This window comes from Gavialis gangeticus, unplaced genomic scaffold (assembly GCF_001723915.1).
Source record: "Gavialis gangeticus isolate Ggan-Ray unplaced genomic scaffold, GavGan_comp1, whole genome shotgun sequence".
Taxonomy (NCBI): domain Eukaryota; kingdom Metazoa; phylum Chordata; order Crocodylia; family Gavialidae; genus Gavialis; species Gavialis gangeticus.
In genome coordinates this window covers 225,857-237,669 of record NW_017728980.1, presented here as the reverse complement: position 1 = coordinate 237,669, position 11,813 = coordinate 225,857, and the positions used below count along the sequence as shown (strand labels likewise).

At 49.0% G+C, this 11,813-nt stretch overlaps 1 protein-coding gene across 1 annotated transcript in view; it reads right to left on the bottom strand.

The window, feature by feature from the left end:
- The window catches only part of VSIG2 (V-set and immunoglobulin domain containing 2), a 33,782-nt gene extending 22,061 nt beyond the window's left edge, over positions 1-11,721 (bottom strand). The window contains exons 1-2 of the mRNA XM_019508377.1: positions 11,484-11,721; positions 1,618-1,781 (exon numbers count right to left, since the gene is read on the bottom strand). Coding sequence (XP_019363922.1) covers positions 1,618-1,781; positions 11,484-11,721 — 402 coding nt within the window. The remainder of the gene's footprint in view (positions 1-1,617; positions 1,782-11,483) is intronic.
- Between the last annotated feature and the right edge of the window lie 92 nt (positions 11,722-11,813).

The following is an 11,813-nucleotide window of genomic DNA, read 5'->3' as shown; positions in this document are numbered from 1 at the left end:
CTTATCGTCCAGGTCCTTTTCTGCAGGAAATTGGATTGCAGCCTGTACTGGTACATGGGATTGTTCTGCCCTAAGTGCAAGACTCTGCACTTGTCCTTATTGAATCTCATGAGATTTCCTTTAGTCTAATCCTCCAATTTGTCTAGGTCTCTTTGAATCCTAACCCTACCCTCCAGCATAACCCTACTCCCCTAACCCTATTCCCCGCAGCTTGGTGTCATCTGCAGACTTGCTGAGGGTGTACTCTATGCCATTTTCCAGGTCATTGATGAAGATATTGAACAAAACTGATCCCAGGACTGACCCCTGGGACACTCCACTTTATACCAGCTGCCAACTAGACATCAAGCCACTGACTACCTCTGAGCCTGATGCTCCATTCAGTTTTCTATCCACCTTACAGTCCATTCATCCAGCCCGTACTTCCTTAGCTTGCCTGCAAGGATGTTGTGGGAGACTGTATCAAAAGCCTTGAGGGGGTGTGTGAATGTGTGGGTGGGTGGTTGGCATGTGTGAGAGGAGATAAGAAAATGGGGAGAGAGACATTAGTACTGTTGTTTAACACACAGCTACAAAGACTGCAGCATTGAGCACGGTATAAGTGTGTGTATAGAGCAGAATAAAATAAAACTGTTGTATGAAAGGCCACTGGGGGTGATCACTAGTTTGATCCATTATGAGAATTCCTGTGATTCATAGTGGCTTTCTTCTTTGTCACATTAAGCATTTCATAGGCATTGATGGATTTGTGACCACAGAATCTCTGACAGCTTGGGAAGTGTCTTCCCTGATATGCAGGTGGGAAAATGAGTCACAGAGAGGAATGGACTTGCCAAAGGTGACATGGAAAGCCTGTGGCAGAGGCAGGTATGCAACCTAGCTAGCATAAACTTCAGCTGAAGGCTTTAATTATAAAACTGTCCTTGCCTCCATGGATCCCATTGGCTGTTTTCTTTAGGTTTCTGAAACAACAGTGCCATCATGCAGGCCACTCAGCGCCAGGCAAGCAACTGTCATTCTTACTGCATTATTGCATGTGCCTCTGACCCCCTGCCTTCCCTAGACTCCTCAGCCAATCCTGGTTCCAGCCCTACAAGGCGGTGAGTAATTTCACTGGTACCAATGCTAGCCCAGGGACAAGTCACTCAGACCCAAGGACCGCTTCATGCTGGCAGCATCCCCAAGACTCAGTCAAATTAGAGCCAAGCTAAAACCTTACTATTATTTCCATTAGAACATTTTAACCATATTGACTTGGCTCAAGGAAAGATTTGGGAACATAACAAAGATTTTCATTTCAGTTCAAAGTCCTTTTTTAATTGAAAAAAATGGAAACTTCATTGAAACCAAACTGTTTTCAGAATTGGTTCAAAAATATTGACTAGTGCTAATGAAAAGGTCCCCCTGGCTTGTTCCTGTTGTCCTATAATGTTACAGGCAAACCAGCAGTTCAGCAGGGAGCTATAAGCTTCATTAACCTCCTTCATCATATCTTTGCCACCCTGGCAGAGTCTTGAATTCCCCCATCTGGCTTGTCCTGGGCTGGAAGCAGGAATACTTTAGAGACCACCTCTGGAGCAACCCCCATGTCCCAAGGCCCCAGCCCCTGTCCCTCACCTGTTTCCCCATCTCTGGTGCTGTTGAGGTTGGTGCAAACCTCCACTCCAGTAGGAAGTTCTTGCTGACTGAAGTTTTATAGTGACAGCGAAGTTCCACGCTGGAGCCTTCCTCCTGCATCACTTGGTCTGTTGGTATCGTCACCTCCACGCACGGCCCAGAATCTGTTCAGGAGAAAAAATGGTTCCATCATCTCTAGCATGTCACTGCACATCTGCTGCAGCCTCCTGCCCCCACCCTTTTTCCAGATGCTGCTCCTAACATAGTCTTCTTGCACATTACTTTATGGCAGTTTCTTCTCCAGTGCTCTCCCCGACTGCATTTTCCACTGCATCAGATGAACATCAGATGAACAGGCCAAAGGGTTTGGAGTTCAACTCACATGAGGAAAGGATGAGGGAGCAAGGCGTGTTTAGCTTGGAAAAAAGGAGATTAAGAAGTGGTGGACTGTTGCTGTAACCATGATGTGCAAGAAACAACGCTTTGGGAAATATGCAAGAAACAACGCTTTGGGTGATATCTTTTATTGAACAAATGTGGGGACTTCTTGCTTCTTCCCCAGAACTGAGACAGGATGCTCTGTGCCCCAAAGCTTGTCTAACATCTCTCTCAAGTATATATTGATCCAATAAAAGAAATCACCACAAAACCTTGCTTCTCTCAGCTTAAGGAACATTTTAGTTATTATCAAGTATTTGAAAGCTGCCATAAAGGAGATGGAGAACAACTGTTCTCCCTTGCCACAGCAGCCAGGACACAAGAGAAATCAGTTTATACTAAATCCCAGAAAAAAACAAAACAATATTCCCATCAGAACAGTTGGATGCTGGAACCAGCTCCCCAGGGAAACCGTGGCATCTACATTATTGGAAGTATTCAAGAACAGGCTGGATAGACTTCTGTCTGCATCTGTGAAGGTGGCTGGACTAGAGCAAGGCTGTCCAGCTGGCAACCCACAGGTTGCATGCAGCCTGTGAAGGATTAAACTGCAGTCTGTGGGGCTTGTTATAGCTGCTGGGACAGCTACACTGGCACTGCTCTGGACCCCAGGGAGTGAACACCGCCCCTGCACCCACTTGCCCACCGCTGAATGTAGGGTCTTCAGTCTGGGTTCCAGAGCCATGCCAACTCAATGGCTCTAGTAGCCACACTGACAGGCTGCTGGTCCACTAAATCTGGCTTGCAGGGCAAATAAATTGGACAGTCTTGGACTGGAGAACTACGGAATTCTGTTCCAGCCTAATCCAGCCAGATTGCACAGATCTCTTGTCCTGTCCCTCCATGATTTAATCCTGCCCTTCCCAGCTAGTCCACTACAAATCCCCCAGTCATTTGAAGCACTTCTAAATTGGAGCATTTCAGTACCAGATAAATGTTCAAGCCCCTTCCAACTGGAGCATTTAAAACCCATGCTGTAGTCAGTATTGCTGAGGTATACTACAGCCAAGGGGCTGGAGAGCAGGCATCCCAGCATGCCTCTCAGCCTCTCATCCACAACCCCCTGGAGGCTTTTGATGATAGCTGAGTGGACCTTTAAAGGTATCTGAGTGGACCTTTAAGGGTATCTGAGCCCAGGTTTCTACTCAGTGCCATTGCCAGATTTGCCTGAATGGGGTTTCTGAACTGCACCAAAGTCTCATCCATTGATGGTGCCCACATTGCCATCCTATGCCCAGTGCATAGTCACTCAGAGTACATTGTGTTGCAGGGTGTCATGGATCACTGGGCATAGCTCATCCACATGACTACCAGGTGATTGGGCAATATCCATGACGCCAGGGTGTTCAAGAACCCTAAACTGGTGCCCTCTGAAAACATGGGGTGTGTTAGCTCATGGTACTCCTAGCCTAGAACTGGAAGGGGTGATGACTTGCCCTTACATGAGTGGAAGCCCCTGTTAAAATCTATAAAACCATCTTCCACCTTGTCTTTCTTTGTACTCCTCTTCACCATATGGCCTGCCAGGCAGTGCCAGCTAAGACTAGCCATGCCATGGGTGACTGGTGACCACTGGCTGAGAATTGTTCATGTGGTTAGTCTGTGCTAAACCCCTCTATTCCTTTACCATCCTGGCCTGCTTTCCACTGCCCTGCACCTCACTAGTCTCCCCGCTCTGGCAGCTCTTGTTCTGACTATAAGCCTGTTGGGCATTTACCACATATTTGCACCTTCCTGAGGACAATCAGGCTCTAACAAGTTACTGCCTCTAGAAATTGCTGCAAGATTGCAAGCTCTCTGGGGCAGGGACTGCCACTGCTCTTTGACTGTACAGTGCCCAGCACAGTGGTGCCCTGCTCCCAAATAGGGACTGTGGGCAGCTCCCGGGAATAAATATTGATTATTGCTACTGATCACAAGAGCTGATGCACTTCAGGTAAATCATGATCCTAGAAACTGTTTTGTTCTTTTTCTTTTCTGCTTTGTCAAACTTTGTGGGAGTTCGTGCAGGGGGTCCATCACAAGGGAGGAAGGCGGGGGAGGAAAGATGGACAGTGACCTCTGGATGAAAGGAAGAGCAGGTGCAAGAAGACAGCCCTGCTGGCTTGACACTGTGAAACATAATGCACTGTGAAGCATAATGAAAAGCACGATTTCTCCAACCTGCTTTGCAGTGTCAGGAGCTAGGTTCAGCAACAGTGGGCAGCAGCAGTGTGAGGCAAAAGAACTGAGCGAGGAACCCCTGGGAACCTCTCTGGGCAAACTCACTGCATACTTTAAGCTACTGGATGATGTATGCAAAGGGGAGATTTAACCCCCAGCTCTGATGGGTAACAAGTGCGGTTGAATGTCAGGGAACAGGAGTGGATAGTGCTCTTCATGTAGCTTGCAAACCCTCTATTATTGCTCGCTGCGTTCTGTCTTTGAAATGACTTCAAACTACCTAGACCAGGGAGGCATGTGGCTAGACCTCGTATGTGGCATATAATCAGAACAACACTGTTATTTGGTCCATGTATTTCTTTCACATCGTGGCTATAATGTAATGAGCAAAGACTCATTGTTATGTGTTAGCAACCAGGTACCTGTTTGGTTAGGGAAATAATTCTCAACCTTTTGGACTCAAGACACCCCTCACTGAATTTGAGGCACCCCTCCATAACTTTTGCAAATTCAGTGGCATCCAGTTTCAAAAACTAATTTATATATTACAGTGCTTACCCCCTTGCAGAAGCCCAAACCTGTGTATGTCTACTTAGGTTATTTGCTTATCCCCTCACACCTCACAGCACACTTCAAAGCATCATGTGGCACCCCAGACTGCCTTAGCACCCTGGTTGAGAATCACTGGACTAGATAAACCCAAACCACAGGAAAGGCTCCCCAACACTTTCTATATAGCCATATACTGAGAACTACACCCCCTAGGTTCTTCAGATTCCTCTATCCACCTCTTACAAGAAAGAAGCTTATTTGAATGTAAATGATATCTCTAAATCCTAGGCACAGAATGCACTTGCCCAGGTATGTACATAAAGGAGTGGAATCATTGCCTAATCTCACTATGTAGACACGTCCAGGCCCACCCCCAGATCGCCCTTGCTCGTTTCTCCCCCGACACATTGTCCTGTTGGATTTCTGAGGCCGGGGCCTGTCCTGTCTGCTCAGAATTGCCTAGAACGTGGTTGGGCAGGAACATCAAAAGAAAACTTAGAACAAGAGCTCAGGAAGTATTGACCATGAGCAGAAGGAAAAGACTGGCAGGGCACGGCAGGACAAGGTGTTAGATTTCAGGGGCAGGAAGTCTAATTATGTAGAAAAACTGGTGAATACATAGGAGGAGGCAGAGCAAGAGAAGTGGGGAACACCCAAGAGAGAGAACTGTATTCACTGTGGCTTCTCAAGAGACTGCAGTTAAATGTAGGGCAGAAATCTATTTCTCTTTTTGCTTCTAAATAGCAGTTTTCTAATCATGTAAATGGCCTATTTGTCATTTGTACACAGGCGGTGATTGTATTACCCCCTGTAACAGGAGGACCTGTGCCTGTTACTGAGACTAAAGCTACGCAGCAGAGCTAAGTGGCTGCAAGGCAGTGCAGAGCGGTAGCTTACAAAAGACCAAGCTGCAGTGAAAAAAGGCTGCAGAGTGGGTAATAGAAAAGCCCTCTGCCTGGTCCAGAGCAGCAGAGATCAGGTGATGGGAAGAGGGGTGGGGACCTTGGCAATATAAGCCTGACTTTTGGGCTAGAAATCATATTCTGACCCAGATCCTTGTGGGAGAAGAATTTCACCTGTAGATAAGTTAAACAGGCTTAAGGTTTATGTTGCTGTTTGATTATGTGTTGGGCTATGAGGCATGGGGTGGCTAGAAAGGGGTGAATAAGAAGTCATTAGGGTGCTGAATATTTCTTTTGCAAAAAAGGGTAATAGTCTTTTGGACCCAGTAAAAGTGTCCAACAGAGGGTGTTACATGATAGGTGGTTGGGGGTAGCTGATGATGGTGTTTGAGCCCAGTGAGCTGATGTAGGGCTGACCAGAAAGAGCCTGGAAGAATGTTCAAACTGGTAAGGAAGGAAACACCTGGAAGACTGCCGCTAGAGCAGTCTCTTGAATACATACAGTACTGAAAATGTGGCAGGTGAAACAGCTGGAGGTGATGCAGAGACCAGAGAGCATACCAAGTAGACTGACTGCCAGAGGGCATCTGACTCTGGAGCCCTGAGCCTGCTACACCCAGCAGTGTGGATGCATAAGCATGGAAGTGTAGAGTGAGCATGTGTAGTAAGCTACACAATAGCTGGACAAATACATCCACCCATTCTGAACTTGTACTTACATTTAAGTCCTGAAAATGTAGTTGGCCAGTAATGTATGACTGGCAACCCTTGAACTGAAGAGAAGGCAGATCCTACCATGTTTTGGTATCAGTAGGTGAGGGGTTAGGGCACTTCTCTAGGAAACAAGAAACCTGGGAGCTAGTGCTCCTTCTCCCTTGTCCACAGGGTGTTTGACTCTGTGTCTCTGGCTTCCCAGCATAGTGATCTAATTGCCAGTGTCCCTTTTGAAACAGTCACTGTCCCTTGCGTGCAGTTCTTCATTTTTTTGTGGGTTGTAGTGCTGTGGGAAAGCTTCTGCCCCACTGGCATATGCCCTTGCCTCTTTGCTAGGCCCCTTATATCTTGGCTGGCCAGGGGCACAGCTTCAAAAGGAGCACTAAACAAAAGTAGCAGGCAATGCTTAGCCTGTGGTGGGGTGGTTAGACCCTTGCACAACTTCATTGAAAGGGCCCTAAGGAGGGACAAATTTGGGGAGTGCCAGAGGCTGGATTCTTGACTCGGGTCCATGTAAGCCAGGAATGATTGCTGGAGTCGGTGGAGCTATGCTGTGAGGGAGAGACAGACCATGAAACTGGGATATCCCGGTAATTCTTGTACTGCCCTGGCATGTTCTCTGTCCTCACCCCGCACGCTGCACCCCTGGACACTCACCCCACATGTGTGCACTCCTGCTTCTCCCACATGTATACATGCACCCCTCTTCCCTTCCTCCTTTCTGCTGCTGCCCAGCCCAGTGGCTTGTGAAGGAGGGGGTCTCATGCTGTCCCTCTTGTTCCCTTTCTTCACATCCCTGCTGCAGCCGTGTTTACTCCACAGTTTGGGTGACTTGGATTTAGGTAGGTCAGAGGAGTTTGGCAGCTAGAAAGTAGCCAGGTCCAGGTGGTCTGAACAAAGGGTTGGGACTGGGGAACGCCCTATAACTGTGGCTGAAACTATCCAGGCTCCCTCCAGCTGGGCAATGGAGAGGGCGAGGGTCCAGTTTGTACGCTGTCGGGTCGGGCAGCTTCCATACCACCATGTGTGGCTCTCAGCTGGAGTAGTGGAAGCCCCACGTGGAGGCACGGTGCTGGCCTGGCCTGGCCTGATGGCGTACAATTCCTGCCTGCAGTGTTGGGAGCCCCATGTGTTGGCACGGAGCCAGTCTGGTCTGGCTCAAAAGTGCATGCCAGCGAATGAGGCCAGGCTGGCTTCATGCACTGTCGGTGGGCTCTGGCTGCTCTGGGCCATGAGCACCCCAAGGGTCTGCTGTTGCTGCTGCCGCCACTGGTGATGGAGGGGGCTGTGCACCATTGGGGGGCTACACCCACTGATGATAAAACCCACACCCACCCACCCACAAGCCCCCCTGCAGGCAGGACCTCCCCTCCCCATGCACCAGCTCTGCCATCACACTCGGTGCCTCCACATGGGGCTCCCAGCTGGAGTGCTGGGAGCCCCATGGAGGCGGAGGCACAGGGCCTGCCTGGTCTGATGGCACATAAGCTCTGAACGCCTGCCTCCCACTGGATGTCAGAGGGGCAGCTGTGGGCCAGTAATTGTTTTTTGGAGGGGCCCTCTGGGCTGGATAGAATGACCTGGTGTGCCAGATCCAGTCCACGGGTCATATTTTGCCCACCTCTGGGTTAAATGCATGCTGTCACAGCCAGATTAACCCAGCCAGAAGCCAGGCATCCAGGAAAAGTCTATGACCCTCCCCCCACCGGTGCTAACCAGCCTGTTAAACTTGGTGTGGAAGCAGCAGGGATGTGCCTAGGACATCAGCATCCTGCCAAGTGCTGGGTCCCAATCCTGGGCACTCCCGTAATGGAAACATGACTGACTAGGCAGAGCATTTAGGGAGGCTATGATCTGCAGAACCAGGTGAAATGGGGCTCTTGGAGTCTGAGCAAGAACTTACATACCCAAAATTCAGATCTGTGAGGAGGGTTCCCTGCCTGTGCTTAATAGTACCCATAGCACCCAGTCCCAGGCAAACACCCACCATGCGCATGCATCGTCTGTCCCCAGCACTCACCAAAGAGCAAGGTGAAGGCCAAAGCTAGGCAGCAGAGCCGTGAGCTGGAGAGTGGGTTCCCAGCCATGTTCTCAGACACTGTTATCTGGGCAGTCCAAGCAGAAACTGTGCAGGAGGTGTGTGCTGTTTACCTTTTTGCTCGGGCAATGCAAACACCTGGCGTGAGGCTCTGACTCATGCAAGCTGAGGCCACCACTGATACTGGACTGTGCAACAGTGACAGCAGAAAGGCCTCAGGGTCTTCATGGAGGGGCCAGCCCTCCCCATGCACAAGGAGCAACCCCTACCTCTCCAAAACTCCCCCTGGCACAGTCAAGGGGAAGGCCTCAGCACCGACAGGAGGCTGGGCAGCAGGGGAACAGGGTGTGGGGCAGAGGTGGGCTTCTCACAGGAAGGTCTTGGGATGAAGATTGTGGTCGTTTCATCCCAGAGACTGTCACAAGCTTCAGAAGGTGCTCTGCCTGGCTTTTGCTAATGCACTGTGTGGGGAAGTTAATTTGTAACAGGGCTCCAGAAATGGCTGCTGCAGCTTCTTAGACCCCACCAGTACAAACAGCACCACTGAGATAAGTCATGAAAAAAGCTGTACAGGAACAGGTTTCGTCAACATGACACAGTGGCCCTGTGATGGTTGGCCTCCAAGTGAGGGGAGTTTTTCAATGCAGCTGAGATCAGCCCGGTCAGGGTGGAAATCTTGGGGCTATAAATAACATTTGGGCATCCTGTCACTACAGCTGTAGATCTCCAAATTTAGGCTAAACATAGTAGGGTATAAGTAGTACTGAAATACCTGCTGGGGATACAAACAACAGACTCTTCTGCCAGGCTGTGGAGCTGGCTCCTAGTGATGCCTGCCAGGATGGAGGTATTTGTTTGGAGTCCCAGGGCTATGATTTGGTAATGACTGTGATTCCCTGGAGCTGTGAGGGGTCAAGTCCTGGCCGTGCTCAGGAAGAACGCGCAGGGTTCCCTGTGCCCAATCTAGTCTAGAAAAGTGGATGGGGCCAGCCCAGGGATGTAGGCTAGGGTGTTTATCAGGGCAAGGGCTTTAGTCATTTGTCTATTCTGCTCCTGACTCTAGTTTGGCATCAGCTTTGGAAGCCAGGAGAAAGCCCTGAATCCTTGAAAGCATCAGGATTTAGCAGGGGACAAACAAACATGATGCCAAAGTGCTCCATGGTGGGGACTCAACAGAGCCAAGTTGGGATGAGGGCGTGACTCAGTGGTGAAGCACTGATGCCAGTCAACAAGGTCTTACGTCCTCTGGACCAGGCAAATGGTGTTTGCAGGCCCAGAAACTTGAACAAGGCTCCCTGAGAACACTGGCCTGGGGCTGGGAGCTGGCAACAGGAGTTTGAAAGCTTGGCTGAATGTACAACAGGAAGGCAAAGAGGTTCATTGGCATTAAAACATTGTTTTTTGTTTTTTCAGAAAAAATAAAGAAAACCAGACACTTACGTTGTGTCTTACTGTGTTTTCCTTGCACTGTCCCTTGAAGGCCAAATCCCCCATGTTCAGCACTGCAGGGTGCAGTTGCTTTGTGGCAGTTTTGCATCTCTGGGGACTCTATGTGCTCTACCTTGAGGAGCGAGAGGCATTCATGGTTCCTCTCCCTCCCCAGGACTGGACTGGGTCAAGTCCGAGGCAGAGCAAGTATACTGAGGGCAATTGTTAAGATCCACCCTGGATGTGATTCCAGAGAATTATTATAATAACTAACTGTTAGTTCAACCCAGGAGTGTCCAGAGTGGTGGTGTTGAACTCACAACATATCAACTTCCACTTCTGTATTTTGTTAAAGCCCCAAATCTTCTATCTAGAAAAACCTGGACATGAACATGTCAGGAAGACTTGCATCTTCCTGGCTTCATCCCCTGTACTCATGCTAGTGCTGAGTGTGGTCGCACGGCAGCAGAAGATACAAACATGACCCAGTCCTACTGCTCAGCATGCATGCATCAACAGGCCATGGGAGCCAGCAACAGGAGAGCAATGCATTCTGGGCATGTTCATTACCTCCAAGGGTGTGAGGAGCAGCCGGCAGCTGGTTCTTTAACCACCCCTGTAATTATCACAAATTAAAGTTGTTGGTTTTGGCCACTAGGTGCAGGGCTTTTCACCAAGTCAAAAGGATTTTGCCCACTGATATATAAAATGTTTCCTGATATATCAGAGTTGATCAGATGTAACATTCAAAAGTTCCCATGTTACTGGCAGACTGAGAAATGTTACCACATGGAGTGTGGGACCTTGTCTTACTCAACAAAAGTGGAACTTAAAACTTGGTGATTTTGTATAAGCCTGAAGCAGACATGGGTGTGAGGAGATTCACGACTAAAAATCACTTGGGTAAACCAGGAATTTTCCTGGTCCTTTGCAAGTGCTGGGAGTCCTGTTCCTGCCTCAGGCAGGCCGATACAGAGAAGAAACTGGGCAGGAGGAGTAAGGGGACTGTGGCAGGAGGGACAACCCAGTACAGAAGTTATGAGAGAGGGTGTTGGGTAAATAAGGAGCCCAGCGAAGTGGTCTTTGAAGGAAGGAATCAAACAAGGGAGGAAGAAAGAGCTAAAAGCTGTGAGTCAGACTGAAAGAGCCCAAGTGATACAAGCCTGATGGGCTGTATCTCTAATACTGATTCAGCTTCACTGCTATTGCCTGGAACAGTTCCTGTCTCCACTGCCTTTCATGAGGACTGTTTTACAGTTCTTGTGATGTCCTGTCTTTGACCCAGCTTATCAAATCTATCAACTTGTGTGTGTGGTGGATCACAACCTGCTGGCCTTCAAACCACATGATAAGCTCCATGGACTGGGTGACATTTTCAGCCACAAGTGTTACTTGATCTTGACTGTCATCCCACCTTAAGAGATCATGATGCTTAAGCATGCACTGCATGCTGGGTGTGATTTCTAGCTCCTTGCTCACAAACTGCTGGTAGTGCTGCATATGTTTGGAGAGGTAACAGCTCATGCTGAACCACAAATAATACCTTGTGAGCACAGGCTCTGGTGGCAGCAGCATAGTGGTATGTGAATCCTCAAGTTAACTGGCAACAGACTCCCTGTACCAGACCTTACAGCCTGGATAATGCTTGAAGTTTTTCTTGAGGGTAGACACCAGGCTATACACCTCAGGGAACTGCATGCACCAGATGTCACTAAAGACAGAATGTGTACATTGCAGGTGATGCGAACTGCGTTGGGCAGTATTCCTTGGAGCACGTCGGACAGCCTTGCGCATGTCTGAGAGGACTGGTGAGATCTTGTTGAATTCTAAGCCATAGTTGACAATTACCTTCACTATGGCTTGACGCATGGTAGAAAAACTGACAGATGTGAAGCAGACCAGCTCTGTTTGAAAGATAGGCAGGTCCTGGTCTGTCCAGTGCCCCCCCCCCCCCCCCAAAA